The sequence below is a fragment of the Scleropages formosus genome, chromosome 3, assembly GCF_900964775.1.
Source record: "Scleropages formosus chromosome 3, fSclFor1.1, whole genome shotgun sequence".
Taxonomy (NCBI): Eukaryota; Metazoa; Chordata; class Actinopteri; order Osteoglossiformes; family Osteoglossidae; genus Scleropages; species Scleropages formosus.
Window position 1 is genome coordinate 8,406,782 of NC_041808.1, and position 17,447 is coordinate 8,424,228.

General features: G+C 48.1%; 1 protein-coding gene across 2 annotated transcripts; it reads left to right on the plus strand.

Moving 5' to 3' along the window:
* The first annotated feature begins 2,276 nt into the window (after window positions 1–2,276).
* Window positions 2,277–7,673, plus strand: mtif3 (mitochondrial translational initiation factor 3). 2 transcript variants are annotated; one of them, XM_018734675.2, is made up of 4 exons: window positions 2,487–2,677; window positions 3,023–3,471; window positions 3,546–3,697; window positions 5,555–7,673. In XM_018734675.2, the coding sequence occupies exons 2-4, from the start codon at window positions 3,048–3,050 to the stop codon at window positions 5,789–5,791; spliced, it is 813 nt and encodes a 270-aa protein (XP_018590191.1). In that variant the 5' UTR covers window positions 2,487–2,677; window positions 3,023–3,047; the 3' UTR covers window positions 5,792–7,673. The 2 variants fall into 2 exon arrangements, with proteins under 2 accessions (XP_018590190.1, XP_018590191.1); XM_018734674.2 differs by having other exon boundaries at window positions 2,277–3,471.
* Window positions 7,674–17,447: the final 9,774 nt, after the last annotated feature.

The following is a 17,447-nucleotide window of genomic DNA, read 5'->3' on the forward strand; positions in this document are numbered from 1 at the left end:
AACCACTGTGCTACCAGGTGGCCACTTAATCTGACTAATCATACGCTGTCAATGTTATAAACATTTAAGAAAAACAAAAGCATGCACACTAAGCAGCTACAGAATTTAAACTTTGAATACATTGCAACGAGGGCTTCAGACAAAACAAGATCCTGCAAAGTGAGCCATTTATAGTAAAGTGTAGACATATTTACTGATTACGGATTTAATAAAGCCATCGGTGACAGAAGTATTCAACTTGATCCCTTACCACTGACACACTAACAGTATTTGTGACCATATGAGAATTAGTCAAAGTATCCACAATAACGTTGTAATTAAACATTTTTGCAGACACCTCCTGACCAAAACAGGACTTTCGCTCATATTTCCAAAGGAACAATAAATTGCAAAACAGGTTACATGAAGATGTGTGCTGGGGGAGGGGGGGGTGGTCTCCCCAGCATTAGACAGACAGAAAGAAAGAAGGAATGAATGGTAAAGAAATGGCATATTTCACAGTCTTTCTTGAGAGGAAATAGAATAGTTGCGGTTTGGTAACTTACCTTTTTGTTGGGCGGCGTAGCTAAGCGGGGAGCAGCACGAGGAAGCGGCGACGCACTAATTAGCGAATGAGGAAGCTGCCGTTCTGCACAGTGAATGCTCTTTCTGGGAGTACATCTTTCTTCTAAGGCAGTCGACCATGTACAATCATCCACCTGCTGCTCACAAACCATGCACTTTTTTGTTCACGTTTCCTTTTAAAGCAAAGTTATTTAAATGGGCTTCTTAAATACCAGTAGTCGATGTCCCGACAACTCCTCGTATTCTAACAGAGGCCTCATTACTGAATGCCTGTTCTTCCTCATTGTGCCGGTCGGTTGTCTCAACCGACAATGTTGTGAAACCGGCCGGCACGACCGTCTCTCTTTTTCATTCATCGCAAGGAATGCAACGAACAAACGGTACAGACATTTTAAAACAGTTAACTAAAGTGCCTCGGTCCTTTTTCTTTTTTTTTTTTAAACCGAGGTTTGAGGCACGGGGAAGGCGAAAAACGAAGCGCAGAGCGAGATGCTGTTTTGCAGTTGCTCCAAAGTTATACACCGAAGGAGGACTTCTGCAGAAGGGCATGTTCTGCAAACTCCAGGCCTGCAGGATCTCCTTCCCATAAGCGGCAGCGTGTCGGCGTGGTTGAGACACCCCTTTGGTGTCGGGGGGCCTCCCTGTGCTCGTCTCCAGCGGAGCCTCTTTTCTTTACCCTGCTATTCTCCGCTGTGCTCAGCAGCAGGCAGCGCTTGCTTTCTGTTGGTTTAAGCTCAACCTCGAACCCGGGGCGACCTTCTCATGGCAACCGGCACCCCCGTGCCCCCTGACCTCACTCCTTTTTGCACTTCCTGTAGCTGGGAGACTGAGATGGACTATTAATGCGAGGGGTGGGCGCCGGCGCGGGCGGTGCACCTGTGACGGGGCAGGTGACGGCGCCTGCAATACGGCCTGCGCTCCCTGACACCGAGGTTAAAGCCATTGAAAAAAGCAAAGATTAGACTGCCTTTGTACCCAGGAGCGTTAAACAAATTAATCTATTGCTGCTCATCTGACTGTAAAATCTCTAGATTTACTGTTTCCAAAGGATGCGGGCCTGGGTCGGGGGGCACGCGGCGCCTTCAAGGCTGCCCGCAAACACTGCGCCGTTATCCGAGGGCCGTCGGCAGCCGCAGGGCAAAACTCCGCAACGGGAAAGCGAGGAGAGCTGCTGATGCGCTGCAATAAAAAAGTCTATATGGCTGCGGTCAGAGCGACCTCACGGAGGCAACGGACGAAAATCCGAAACGCTCCCGTCGTCTCCTCGCCCGTTCTCCGGGCCGCCTCCATACAAAACTACTTTTGTGTCTCCTTCTCCGCTTTCTTCCCCCACTAATCTCCTGCAAAATACACTAAAGCGATAAAAGGCTCTTTTGAGCAAGGGCCGCTTGTTTCTCTTTTGAAGGAGCTGCTCAGCTCCGGGGGAAGCAGGAGCCGAGCGCAAAGTGCGCCTTGGCTGTTTCATCACACTTGCTTTTGTCTACGCTGAAGAATTCTTTTTATTTATTTTTTTTTTAAATATATACATATATATATATATATATATATATATATATATATACGGGGAAAAGAGCGGCGCTCAGAGGTGTTGTCGGGTCAAACTGTGTCAACTCGCATTACGTCCACATGAGCGCGCGGACGTCGTCACGCAAGCCCGCCGCGCGCGCGCTCCCGTGCCTCGTTACACTTCGGTTTAGTGAAAGCGCACCTGCTACTTATGGTTCATACGAAACGTTACTGTTCATGTTTAAGTCTAAGGCTGAGGGGAAAACGCTTCACGAGTCATATGTGGAATATTAAAATCGGCAGCAACAAACGGCCCCCCGACTGTGTTAAAGAGGATGATTGGTGACTTTCCTACGCTTCAGACAGTTGTCATACGCGAACGATACATTTGAACAGCACGACGCCGTCCTTACGTAACGAGTGAAGGCGGGATTTCCGGCTTCGACCAGTTACGTCATCACACCGCGACTGTCGAATGGTTACATCGAAAGATCCTTTGAAGATCAAATTTTTATGGCGTTCTGGTTAAATTACGTTGGCGCGCTTTTGTCTGCAGCACATATCGTTTTGTTTGCTGTTATTCCCTCTCGCGGACCTTCTGTTTCCAGTTAGTATGGGCCCTGACTCCGTATTTGTGTCGCAGTAGTAGTAGGCGTAGTCCCAAAAAGTGAAGTAAAATAGACCTCGCCGGCCTGGGCCGTAGCTCCTACTAATTCGCTGAAACGTTGCATTCCGTTTACCTTACGTGGGGAAAACATATTTATTGTTTTCCCTTTGCATTATCTCTCGGGATGAATTAAACCGTGAACTTGAGGTTTAGTAGTAGGCGGGTGTGCCGATGCTGAATTAATGTTAAACCATTGTTTAGCTTATGTAAACATGTGTTTATGCAGTGGCTCGCGGTGATATTATTATCCATTTCGGTGTAGAACATGTTGTCTGTTTATCTGAGGGGGGCGCTGTGCCGTGCTGTGTCCATGCTGGTCCCTCATCATGCCCCCCTGGGAAACTGGAGACACCTGGACAACACAGTCCATTTCCAGTGCTGGGCCCACAAGGCCCTGACTGGGACTGGGGGGCTGTGGGGGGTGGCTGCATTCACCTCGAGCCCTGGGTCGACAGAGGGGGCATCTGGCAGGCAGAGGAAGGACCCCCAGGCACGTAGCACTGTGGGAAGTGTCGGGCGCAGGATTCATCAGCGCCACCTGCAGGTGATCGGTGTGTCGGGAGAGGACCTGGGCACCATGCACCGCGCTGATGTCATTAGGCTCATGGACCAGGAAGGCCTCAAACTGGTACCCGTTAACCTGAGCCAGGAACCACCGATCTACAGGCTGATGACGGGGAAGCAGATCCACGAGGAGCAGCTGAAACTACGGGAAAAACAGAAGAATAAGGCAGGTGTGTGTTTGCGTGACGGGGCTTCTTGCGCACGCACACGCAGAGCTGAGCACCTTCCTCGTGTTGCTCTCCAGGACCAGTGCTGTTGAAGGAGCTGACCCTCTTCACTGACATCGGCCCCCACGACCTGCACACAAAGCTGCGGCAGGTGCAGAGCTGGCTTGAGCGGAGGCACCACGTGAGAGTGACGCTGAAAAAGGGGAGCAGACAGGGGACAAATTCACTGGTGAGAGTTGTGTGTGGCATTATGTACCTGCCCTGTGTCCCTGACAAAAAAGAGCACCCCATTTCGTTGGGACAAGAGGGATGGGGTGCAGGGTAGGGAGGTCTTTGAACGGAACCGAAATCGGGACAGTGGGCCAAGTGAGCAGAGTGGGGAAAAAAATCACTTTTTGGTGTCTCTTTAAAGAAAGACTGGAAGTTCTTGAGTGGCCATATCGATTTCTAGTCCTGAATCTCTTAGAAAAGCCATGGGAGAAACTGAATATTTCTTCCCCCAAGGAATATACAACAGCAGGAGACTTTTACATTTATTCATTTAGTAGAGGCTTTCTCCAAAGTGATGTATATCTCATAGAAAATACAATGTGTTCATTACATTAGCAGAAAAAGAGACATAGATGCAGATGCATGATTAAGTGCAGTTAGTTTCTCTCCACCATATGAACCAATGTTCATCACATGAGTGGCTGCAAAAAATTTTATCCAAGTATCCACGATTCCAAATCACCTTCCTAGTCATTTACATTACATTACATGAGTAGCCGTGTAAAGGTTTATCTGGGCATGATCTTAGAGTTATGGTGCATGAACATTTACACGTTACATGAACTTAAGAGATCATGGGCGAAGTGAGTCTGGAAGAGATGAGTGTTAAGACCCTTCTTAAGTGTAGACAGAGATTCAGCAGTTCTGAGTGAGAAGGGGAGGTCGTTCCACCACAACGGAGCCAGAACCAAGAACCTTCGTGCTGTACCTTTCGTGCGTGGGACCACCAGGCAGGCAGATGTGGAAGAGTGAAGCAGTCTGGTTGGGGTGTAGTGGATGATCAAGTCTTGTAAATAGCTGGGAGCAGTTCTATTGATGCATTTGTAGGTAATAGCCAGGGTCTTAAATTTGGTGCTCACAGCTAGGCAGCCAGTGCAGGGAAACGAGTAGGGAGATACACGGGAACGCTTCGGCAAGTCAAAGAGAACTATGCAAAACTTTTACAAAGAACGGGGGCCTGAAATATAACCTTCAGCATAAAACACCAAATAGCATTAAACCATAGGAAACTCAGGGCTGTAACTTTTGCAAAAGAGGAATAATTAAATTTTAAAGGATGTGAGATATTAACTGTAAGAAGTGTTCACACAATTTTACTAGAAAAATATGTTCCTCCAAAAAATGTTAATTATCTTACTGTATGAAAAAATAAAGGTGTAAAGTTTATGTTCTACCAACCAGGGTGTAATACAATAATTATGTGTATGGAGTCACATTTAGACATTCTTCTCTTCTGAATCAAGTAATTTTATTGCCAATTGCATGTAATTAAACAGCGTGAAAATTATCTTTACTGAATTCTGGGAAGGATGATGTTCCTATAAAATGCATTGTAAAAAACATTATTTTACACAAGGTGTGAGAGAGGGTATCCGACTAACAAATGATGCAGCCTTCAGGTTCTGTTGTGTGGTTAAAATTAAAACGTGTAAATGAGCAGGTAGGTCACGTCCCCTGAACAATGAACTTTTCCTAATAAAGTGTATCAAACTAAAGTGTACAAAAGTGTGTGTCTGAATCTTGAGAGCTGGAGCACCACAGACAAGTAGATCAGGGAAGCTGGTAGTGTAGTGGTTAGAGCTGTTGCCTTTGGACCCAAAGGTCACAGGTTTGAATCCCACCACCAGCTGTAGTACCCTTGAACAAGGTACTTACCTTAAGTTGCTCCAGTAAAGATGACCCAGCTGTATTAATGGGTAAATATTTGTAAGTTGTTTAACGTTGTAAGTCACTTTGGAGAAAAGTGTGAGCTAAATTAATAAATGTAAATGAGTTGGTTGTTGTTGCCTAAACTGATGCCCTGCTGTGGTTGTAGGATGAGGAACTGGAGAGAATCGTTCAGGGTTTGCCAGAGGCCTTCAGCTTCATCTCGAAGCCCCAGCTCATCCGGGACGGCAAGGCAGCATTTTGTATCCTGCGCACCGCTTCCGAGAAGAGCTCGCAACAGCTTAGAACAACGAAGAAAAACAGTCTAAACGCTGGAACCTCTGGGAGTCAACCCCGTGATGAGGACCACCCCCTAGAGGGACAGGTCACATCCCCCGAACAATGACCTTTTCCTAATAAAGTGTATAAAACTAAAGTGTGCAAAACCAAAAGTGTCTGTCTAAATCCTGAGCACTAGAGCACCACAGACATGTGTACCAACCTGGTGGAGATGTCTCAGCTGCATTTGAGAAGTTCTGTAATAGAGCAGTTAAGTGCCTGGACAAGTCTGCTATTGGGTGGTTTTCACTTCTGCTTCCTGGAGCTCGTGTTGGCCACTGAGCCATACAGAGTGAAAGCATTTCAAAAGAGAGACATCAAACCAAGTGCTTGTTTGCAGGAGTTCTTGTGTGTGCAAGGCACCAAACGACACTGAGTCTGCTAGTCAGGAAAGCATCCAAGCAGTTACATACTCCAATAAATATCAGGATTAATATGATGGTGTCAGGGCTACTGGCTGTAGCTCCAGCATCTTAGTCTAGCACACCTGAATAGGGAATTTCCATAATACACATTTCATAAAAAATATCTTGCCTTTTTTTTGTTATTTTAAATGCTTCAGTTTCTTTAAAAATCAGTTTGCTTTTACTGCAATATTGGCTTTCAGAAGTCCTTGTTGCTTTATGCTGTCTTTATAAAGGTGTACTCTAAGGGATTAAAAGGGCTATCCTAAGCATAACATGTTTTCGAATAAGCGAATATCGAAGAGATTGTGCACATTGATGGTGTACATGGTTGTGATGTATGAGAAACTGCTTGGCACTATTATGTGGTAGTCAGTAAGTTCTAAAACTGGCCACTGTGTGGTGCTGCTGTGCTTGCAAGTCATTGGTGCATGTGATGCAGAGGTCATTCTTCGAGCTTACTGTCTCTACCTGTTGGGAGGCTGTGAGTAGTTTAATGAGTCATTCCTTTAGGAAGTCGTTCTTTTCAACTCCCCCTGGTGTCACAGGGTTGAGGGTCTGGACTGAAGATGTCTCACTGTATTTTTGTTCACATCTTTGGATAACTTCCTCATTAAAGTGGTGCCTGTTATCTACCTGTCAGTGAGCCACAACATTAAAGAGTATTTTGTGCTGTTGGTACCCCAAACAACCAGTCTCAGGAGGAAACCACAGCAAAGTCAGGTTGCTTTTCCTCTTTCTCCTGGCTCATACCAGATTGCTTGGTATAAAATTCAAACAATTTTTGGAAAAACAGCACAGCCTGCAGATGCTCAAAATGTGTCTAATCTTGTCTCAATCAACACACGGGGAGCAAAATATGAACCCAAAATATTTACAGCGAGCAGTCAACGTCTTGAAAAGGTCTGCTTTGTGTAGGAGCGCCTCTGGGTGTTTATGTGAATATTCGAGAATCCATATGCTAATGTCTAAGTTTGTGTATTTGGGAACATTCACTTGTTTGCTTGGATGTGTGTATGAGTTTGTATTCCAGTGTTACGTTGTGGGTGTGTGTGAATGTAAGCATTTATGTATTTGTGTGTGTGTGCGTGTGTGTGTGTGTGTGTGCGTGCGTAATACAGTAATTGTGTTTCCTTCAGACCGCTGTCAGTACATTGGCTCAGAGCCAGATAGCTATACATTCTCCTGTTGTTATGCAGATGGGTTGCAGCTCTAATAAAGGCTTCATTAACTCTCTATCGTCTCTCCACAGCAACAATGTTTCTGTAACACTGTGTGTGTACTGTATGTCTCCAATGAAAAATGTTGTGCAAAAATCTCATCTACTGTACATCTTCTGTACAAAGTGTATGGTAGGGCCAGAGGAAGGTAAAGCAATCGGAACTGCTCAAAGTAGTGTAGTAAAGTTTATGTAGTCATCTAAAATGTACTTGAGTAGAGTTTTTAAAAAAAAAAAAAAAAAACTTTGCTTCAAATTTGGCTTTTTAATTTCTTGAACCACTAGCAATGTTAACTGCTTAAGTGCCCAGTTTTCAGTTACAATAAAGTATGTCTGCATATGTTTTGATGACTTAAATCTTCTGTTTCAATGAAAATCAACATTGTTAGTTAGACTAATCAAATCATACAAATGAAAGATTACAGACTGTTAGTTAACCAGCTGGTTAGTAATACTCCACAAACTTGCTTTACTCAGTCTACCTTTTTAGCTGGCCATTGTTTTCATCTTAGGATGGACATGTATCCAGTATTATTTATTTAATGCTTTTCTCCAAAGCAATTTACAATGGGAGGTTTGTATACTAAGGCACTTATTTCTTTACTATAGTATGTCTAGCATATTATGGACAACAGTGCCCCTAGTTAATAATCAGTGTACATATCTTTGGAGAAAACACACACAATCATCTGAAACTGTTTGTCCCATACAGGGTCGGGTGGAGCCGGAGCCTAACCCGGCAACACAGGGCGTGAGGCTGGAGGGGACACACCCAGGATGGGATGCCAGTCCGTCGCAAGGCACCCCAAGTGGGGCTCGAACCCCAGACCCCCCGGAGAGCAGGACCCCATCCAACCCACTGAGCCACCACACCCCCTGTAGAAAGGATTCATAAATGGATAAATGTACTTAGCCATTGATGCAATAGGGTAATTCTTACTGCATCATTTCAGGGCAAGTACCTTGATCAGAGGCACCACAGCAGGAGGTGGGATTTGAACCTGTGTCATTTAATTTCACAGTAATAACTGTAAAAGCACTTTGCTGCCAACTACATTAATAGTTTTTAGGGTTAGGGTGGATTGGTAGGCAGTAGAGCCTTCAGGGTGAGGAACCCACACATAACCAGGCTGCTCATTCCAGTGGGATGTAGTGGTGCTACACTACAGTAACAAGGAAGAGAGGGAATGGTGTGGGGAAAAATCTGGCCAGCTTTGCTATAAAACCGGGAAAATATGTTCACATTAAAATACAAGACAAAGCAAGAAGTTCATAGAAATAGCGTTCGGGTTTTTATAACATCATGGGTTAGAATTTTTTACGGCACTGTCCCGGCTACAGAGGTTGACCTCGAAGAAAATACAACATTTGTTTGCTGCCACAGCTCACCATCACACTATTTTACAAGGCAGATGCAGTTAGCATGTTAATCACACACACGTACATTTTTGGAACCGCTTGTCCCATACAGGGTCGCGGGGAACCGGAGCCTAACCCAGCAACACGGCGTAAGGCTGGATGGGGGAGGGGACACACCCGGGACGGGACGCCAGTCCATCGCAAGGCACCCCAAGCGAGATTCGAACCCCCGACCCACCAGAGAGCAGGACCTGCTCCAACCCACTACGCCCCCCCTGCATGTTAATCAACATATCAATATTAATGAACATAGCTTTGAGAATCTCTAAGTATTCAATTTCACAATTCGTTTAATTAGCTTTAGTCGATCGGTTTAAGTAAAATAATTTACAGTCTTAACCCGTATAAATGGAACAGTGCTTCTAAAACATTTAACTTACTATTTACGTTAGGATTGCATAAAATGCCATTTTTTCGGAATATTCCACGCGCTTAAATTAATAAAGCAGAGCCGAGCACACGCTTCATTTCGAGAACAATTTATACATAGTCTTGTGAAACCGGATTCACAGCAAGCAAAAAAAACGAACTTTTAGAAATTCGTGTTTTCCCCACGAGAGTTCACTTTCCCAGCCTGTGAAGAGGACGAAACTCGGCCCTGACCTCGGGTTTCTCTGCTTCAGCGGAAGCTTCTAGTCCAGATGGTCCAAAGGTGAGAGTCCGAACAGTCGGGCAAACACTCCTCCCAAAGTGACATTCCGGATGCCTCGTACAGCTGGTAGCGTAGTGGTTAGAGCTGCTGCCTTGAGACCCCCAGGTTCAAATCACCCCTTGAGTGAGGTACCTGCATTAAATTACTCCACTTCAAAAAAATACCCAGCTGTATAAATGGGTAAATAATTGTAAGTCAGTCTGGAGAAAAGCCTGAATAAATGTATATACAGGACTTACCATTAATCATCACAAGGATTTTTTTTTTTTTTGTATCTCAGCGGGTCAAGAATCTCCTTTCGGCTACCAGTAGACATCCTCTTGGGCAAAACGCAAGTTCCCAGTCATCAGCCGCAGTTTCACACAACGCTGGAACGCAAGGATGGCTTTATGGACCGTGGCAGCAGGTCAGGTCAGGTCAGCTGTGCAGTTAAAAACCCTAACCCTTTATGATATTAACACACTGCTCGTGTGTTATGTCGGTTACACACGGTACGTACCACGCTCCGTGGCCACGAAACAGTCGGCAGTGTCGCACTTAGAGACAGCGGTATATAATCCCAGGGTTCACGACCCACGCGTGCCGCTGCCGTACCGGGACTGAGCAGAACCCTCACCCCGAACTGCTCCAGTAGGAGAACCCTGCTGTATAAGCGGGCCATCGTTTTTAAGTCACTTTGGATAAAGTCGTCAACTAAACGACAAATTATCAATGTCAACGTAGACGCCTCCCTACGACTCTCATTCTACGGGAAAACCGTCACTGACGGCTGACGGTGGCAGTCAAAATCGACACGATAAATGACGTAACTCATAACTGCCCACCTCTGAGTAATACTTTGTTTTCACTGTGTATCTCCAGTACAAACAGTGCAAAAAGCGGGACGTTCAGGTGCCTATTTGGTGGAGGCAGTGATCAGGTGTGAGGCACCAGCATGGTGGTTTTAAGGGTTTTTAATTACCCTTTCTGTATGTGTCCACAAAGCAACCACAAAACACTTAGTTATGATAAATAACTGAAGTAATACAGTTTTTCAGCTCCAAACTACCCAGGACTAACAGAAGTACGAAGTAAGGGACAATGACCAGAACTAAACCCGCACACACGCACACATCAGCTGAAACCGCTTGTCCCATATGGGGTCGCGGGGAGCCAGAGCCTAACCCAGCAACACTGGGAAAAAGGCTGGAGGGGAGTGGACACACCCAGGACGGGACACCAGTCCATCACAAGGCACCCCAAGCGGGACTCGAACCCAAGACCCCCCGGAGAGCAGGACCCCGTCCAACCCACTGTGCCACCACACCACCCCGGAACTAAACCCAAAGGTGACAAATTTAAACTCCTTACACAGCACTCGCTCTCCCCTTTAATTCCCGTCTCTTATTAACAAGCCTTTCATTGAGCATCTTTGGCCGCACCTGGTGCTTGTTTCCGCATGTCAGCTTTACATCTTCTCCCTGTCCCTGGGTGCCTTTCCAATGTCAGCTGTCCCATTAGAACTAGTTTGCTCCAGTGTTTTAAGCTTTTAAAACAGCTCCCATAAGTCACTGGTACTTGATCTATTTGATATTCCCACTCAGAAGCGCTGAACACTGAAGCTGCAGTGTCTGTCCCTGTTAGTAGCATCTTAAAGAACAGCAGCTGTACATCTGCAAAATAATACTGGTAATAATTAGAAAAGCATCTTTGCTGTGCTGGTGAAAAATTATTTTTCTAGAGGCCTAAGATTTTGACAGCATTGTGATTATTCTGCATAACACATTTTGCCCAAAGTGATTCAACAAGTGTTAAGTGAAAAACAGATATTTGTGAAAGCTGAAGGATGTCAGTAACAGGATGGCATAAAGCAACGGCCCTGTCTCACGTGTTTGTTGCCTGTTTCATTGTTTCTGCTTCTTGTCCTAATCGTCACAATAAAGAATTTATTACCATTCAAACATGACATGAAATATGAAATCCTGAAAGCTCTATAGGTGGGGCAGGTTTGGCAGCTGCCCGTCATGTGGTGGGTCTAGGGTTCGAGCCCAGCTTGGGATACCTTGCGATGGACTGGCGTCCTGTCCGGGGTGTGTCCCCTCCCCCTTCGGCCTTACGCCCTGTATTGCCGGTTAAAACTCTGGTTTGCTGTGACCCTGCTTGGGACAAGTGGTTGTAGATATTGGTTGGCCGGTTGGTTGAAAGCTATATAGATATAGAGTGAATAGAGTTTGCGGAAAAAACAGACTGGCCTCAATGTATTGATTCGGCACAGAAAATGGGTAGATCCTCCAGGGGAAACGGCTGTATCGGTCATAGACATGGGAGACAAGAACATCTTGGGAAGTATGACACAGTGAGTACGCAGGTGTCCTCTCCATCCTGGCACCTCTGCGGTTGGCATCTGCTGCAGAGCGAAACCCAGGACACCAAACATGACTCAACACTGGCATCTAGGGGCCAAAGCTGGCAGGTGCATCTCAGGCCAATAAGCTACACCGGAGCCTCCCCTGCTGGGTCTTTACACAGAAAGTCGCACAGCAAATCTTTTTTAATTCTAAAAGCTTGACTACAAGTGGCATATATAGTTTCAGTGTTTAAATATATATTATTTATATATTTGCATTGGGGGATGGCGTAGAGGGGCAGGTGTCTCACAGAACCTGGGCTGTGATGTCTGCCGTAGGTTCGCTCTCCATTCAGTCTATGAGGATTTTGCATGATGGCCCCGAGTTTGTGTTGGTTTCCTCCAGGTGCTCTGGTTTCCTCCCACAGCGCAAGGACGTGTTTCAGGTGTCTGTGATTGCACTGCGATGGCACATGATTTTCACACCGTGTACTTCGGGGTATCAGGGTGTGCTCTGACCTGGCTAACAGTCTTGCTTTGTGGATAGGCTCCAGACCATGGTCACCCTGCCCGAATAAATGCAGTTGTAAAACAGGCCGTGTCTGTGCGTTCAGTCTCAGCCAGTGTTCTCGGTGTACTCGGTGTGTTACTGTAGCTGCGGTGACTGAGTGGATCTTCCCGGGCCAGTTGGAGTAAAGTCATTGTGGATGTGCAGGTAGATGCTCTCTGTAACCCCCTGGAGCCACAGACGCTACACTGGGTTCAGGTCAGAGGTTAATAGGATCCACCCCCTAAGGGTCGACAGCAAGGTTCCCCCGGCGACAGGGTAAAGAGCAGCTGTCAGAGCAGCATTGAGCCATAGAGTGTCTATAGTCTATAGTGCGGGATCTGTGTAAGCCCCCCCACCCTGCCAAAGCCATCCGCCGTCACCTCGCCGACCCCCCCACGCGCACACACACACAGAGACGCACACTCATCACAGTCCTCACATGACGAGATTCTTTATCGCACGCAGTCACAAGCCTTTAGCCACTCATTAGCCCATTTTAATACAATAAGTGTCACATCCGATTACATGCTGCTCGCGGGAGCCTTTGGACACTGTATCGCCGGGGCCCTGAGCGGCGATGCCGAGCCAACGTGCGCACGCACGCACCCTCACGCACACGCGCGAAAGCAAGCACGCACGCCAAACACGGGCGCTCGCAGCCAGCAGGGGCGCAGACAGGTCTGCTCGCAGGAGACACTGTCAGCTGACTTTGCGAAGGCGAGTTTGCGTCTGAGCAGCCAGCTGCTTTCTGAAGCTCTGTTTCACAAAGACAGCACATGCTGGGATACAACAAAATCTTAATTAGGGCCCGTAATCCGCCCGCCACGCTACGCTGCGCCGCTCCTGGCGCCGCGGGCCGGGGGAGCGGCCGGTTCGCTGCAGGGACGAACATCCAGGACGGGGAGGTTCGAAAGAAAACGTAGAAAAATCAATGAAGAACAAGTAGACTTTTGCCAACGCGATCAACATATGCAGCAGGTACAACTCATTGACTCACTAATTTTTTCTGACCCCTTGTCTTGGTGAGGGTCGCGGCGGTCCGGAGCCTATCCTGGAGCAACTGGGCACGAGTACGCCCTGGACAGGATGCGAATCCGTTGCAGTAAATACAATATATGTATTTTAAAAATTCCTGCTGGTGTTGTGATAAATACACGGCCATTGTAATATCTATATCTATATCTATATCTATACATATACATATACATATATTAGCCTGTGAGAAGTACATCAACACCACATCAACACACGAAGAGCTTTAGACACGGACACAGGATTATCAGCACAGCTTGTTTGTCTGATGTCAATACGTTGCTGGTTCACATCCCTCAAGTAGCTGCCTATAAATGCGACGTTTGAATAGCAAATGCATAGATAATCATAGCAGATGCTGGTGGACTCGTTAATGGAGCTGTCAGGAAACCAGGAGAGAAATCGGTTTGAAAGAGATGGGTTTAAGACACTACTTGAATGCTGGGAGGGATTCAGCAGCTCCGAGGGATAGGGAGCGCTCGTTCCGCAATATTGAGGCCGAAAGCGCGAACCTACGGATTTTCGATTCGGACCCCTTGTGAGCGGAACGAGCGAGGGAGGGAAGACGGGAAGAGCTCTGTGTCGCCAGCGTAGTGGTAGAGGTGGCGCTAGAGCCGAGAGACGTGGTGCAGATGGAGCGGAAGTTTGTTCCGAGCTGAAGACGTGCGTTGAAAGGGAAGTTCCAAACTAATATGAGCCATTCGCGCAGAGACGGAAGCTGCCCGTATTTGTAGGCCCGGCGTACAGCGAAGAAGGGAGCCAGCGGGTTGCGTGGTCATTGTTCAGGGTTGTACACCGCCGAGGATGCGACTCAGATGGCATTCAGCCAGGTGGTTGTGGCAAACAAGGGAGTGAAGAGCAGCCCCCCCCCGGACCAAATGCGACCCCCCCCGTGCAAGGTACGCATCACCTCACACGTGTTTAGGTTTTTTCCTCTTTGTCTGGAGGGATGATAATGCAGAGTGCCTGATTCGGAAGAATAAAGGCACTCAAGAGGAGACTTCACAGGGCGCCCCGGTGACATGGTGGCACACGGCGACGTCGTCCACGCGCAGACAACAGCGTGAGCGGTGCACCGCGGCGGGCCTCGTTACCTGGCGACCCCTGGATCACGAGAGCCGTCACGCCGCGATGAGAGTCGGTCAAAAGGCAAAGTCATTTTGCTCGAACGTCAAGGCGCGGACCTTCCCGCGGACCCGCGCGGACCCGGTTTACCGGCGCCCAGCCGTACGGAGCAGCGGGAGAAGCCGTTGCGAAGTCCCGTGAATGGGAGCCGGGGCAAAGCCGAGCGGAGGGTCCCCGAAGCCCCGTCCACCTCACGTCTCGGTGCCCTGAAGAGCATCTTTGTTGCGGCAGCCTTGGCCCCCCTCGCCTGGCGAAGGTGGCCGCCGCTGGGAGCCCAGTCTGGCGAGAGAGGTGCGGCGGAGCCCCTCCCCGGACCACATGCGCTCGGCTAATCACATTAGCGGCAGAGGAAAGAGATGGGAAGTAGACAGTGCAGTGAAAGCAAGGGTGCGAGCCACGACTAATCTCGTTAGGGCACGGAAAAGGGGGACGCTACCGCTCCGCAGTGGCTGAGAAAACGCTCATTTTCCCAGGAATGAGTTCACCTGTATGGTAACACAGAAAGTTGCCCTTTTGATGCTTATTATATGAGACAATTGCACTTGGCACGTACCAATGGGGGTTTTCGGGGCACCACTTATTGTCAGCGCTTGAAAAAACGGCGACAGACAGTGCATTCCATGAGATCCGCTTTCATGGCGCAGCGAAACGGCCCTTTTAAGCCCTGTGGTACAAGGCTTTTAAACAGAGCCCCGGCAAGTGGGGGGCGCCGAGGGAGGGGGGCCGGCGAATGAATAAAGCTTACTTTATCTTTAATTGTAAGCGCACCCGAGTTCAACCTTAATGCAAACCTTAGCAGCCGAGAGGAGAATGGGATGCTCTCTATAAAAACACTTCCTGCCGACTAATCCGGGCAGATGCTTCTGGAAGGACGTTCCGGGGAGCGAGGACAGGACAGGAGAGGCAGAGCGTGGCCGCCGCCGCCGCTCCGGCCGGGACATCTCGAATCAGATTCCTAACGCCTCTTAGCAACGGTGGGAAAATGAGCCGTCACTTTGGATTCGTCAAGTTTCCGCTTAATCTCGCGCCCGTTTTTTCCCCTCTTTTCTCTCCGTTTTTTGTGGCGGGGATTAAGCGGAGTGGTAAAATGGTGTTTTAATGATTTCTCGGCCCGCGAGTTTGCGGTGCCGCGCCGACGGGCGTCTCCCTCCGCCGTCCGGGGGCGGAAGCGCCGGACGCCGGGACGCGGTCTTCGGCCGGGATTTTCCCACCCGGTGACCGAGGATGTCCTTCAGAAGAATAATCCAGCTTTGCTTTTGTCCCTTTTCCTTCAAGCGGCTGAGGGCCTTTTGAGAGCCGAGTTCACACGTGAAGCCGATGAGCTCGATTCTTCTTCCTGGCGCTTTGAAGCACAGCAGTTAAAGATCACACACACACCCCCCCACACACACACACACACACACATACTACAGATCAAACAGTAGCTGTAAGCACTATTGAAACCGATATCGGGTCCGAACCTCGAGATCCTCTTTAAGTCTCATTCGTGATTTCGGTCTAAAGCAGCACTTCTATTAAGGTCGGGACTCAACTGACGAGAAGCGGCGCACGTTGTAAGGTGAGCGGAGTCTGACGGTGCGAAGGGACAAGCCGTTTCTTACTGCGTTCAGCGCCCCCTATAGGGCCGCACGCTTGTACTCCAGGTTCGAACGGGATGCTAAACCCGGGCGTCTCCTGGAATCTGAACCGGCGACGTTCCGGGAGCATCCCCTCTACCTGCAAAGTGCTGAAACCGGTTAAACGAAACAATCTCCCGCCGTTCCTCCACGATCCATCTGCTTCTCTCGTTCATATTGCTGACGATACCCCCCTCACACCTTGAAATCGCTGCACCCGAGGTGAGATTGGAAAGCAAGCGTTAGCGCGTCATTATCCGAAGGTACGACTTGTCAGGACTTTGCCCCTAACGTGAACGTTACCCTCGTAGGCTCTTTGACGCAATTTGTGGTTATGGGAGAACAGATGGGGTCGAGCCTCTCCGTGCCCCGGGCCCCGAGGCGACGGCCCCCAGGTAGTTACGCCTGTCCATGAGGACTACTCTCAGCGCGCCCCATGCGAACGCCGGCGACTGTCAGACCCTCGCAGAACAATGGCTCGGTCAGCGGGGGTTTCTGTGATCCCCCAGCAGTCCTTCCGTAAGCAGCTCCGTCTAATATTGTCTGATGTGATTTCGCTCAACGGAATACATTAATGGCGCTAATGATTCCGCGGTCATCTGTGCAGCCCAGCTGCAGGTGTCATCCGCACCACGAGCGCCCAGGGCCGAGCCGGTGACGGGAAACGAAACGACCCGATAGCTTCGTATCCGGTTCACTCCCTCGAATCAAACGAAACGTCATAAACGCGAAATTCTGCCGTCATACCGTAAAAATAAAAAAACCGGTTTGCTGCGTGTCTAGTCTAAAGTCTCGAGTCCTGTAGCGGATCCATACAAGTTTTTTCTTTAATTGAAGGAATCTTTTCAATAAATCAGAATGAAGCTAGGATGTTACCAGGTCCTTTATCCTGCTGAGATGGAGTACTACATTTAAAAAGTGAGGATAAACTTCACTCACAGACGAGGAGAAGTCGGTGGCCTTAGACTATAAAATCACCTAAAAGGTAAATCAGACTTCGGATGTTTAATCATAACTGAGGCCATTTCTATTAATATTTGGGTACGTGGACTTTTCTGCACTTGGTGCTAATGACCAGTGTAGGATTTATGAGTAATGATAAGAACAGACCGGAATTTTCTAAATCCCAGCGTTCGACGCAACTAAATTTATCCTTCCGATGCTTCCCTTTCAATCTGATTCTTTATAGACTGCAGTAATAAATGTCACGCTGCAGATTCATAGCTTCCTGACCTGCAAGGGAAAAAATGCTAAAACCATGGCGTGAGACTGAAGAGAACCAACTGAGCTGGATTTTAAAATGAGACGCACCGGATCTTCTCGGACGCCTTGCAAGGCTGTCGCGGCAGCGCTGACCCTATGCTAACAGCCGTCACCTAT

Bases quoted from the DNA above. Each gene is read 5' to 3' on its own strand.
- mtif3 (XM_018734674.2), top strand. From the start codon at position 3,003: ATGTTGTCTGTTTATCTGAGGGGGGCGCTGTGCCGTGCTGTGTCCATG. The intron at 3,472-3,545 runs GTGTGTGTTTGC...GTTGCTCTCCAG, and splicing joins AAAACAGAAGAATAAGGCAG to GACCAGTGCTGTTGAAGGAG. The intron at 3,698-5,554 runs GTGAGAGTTGTG...CTGTGGTTGTAG, and splicing joins GACAGGGGACAAATTCACTG to GATGAGGAACTGGAGAGAAT.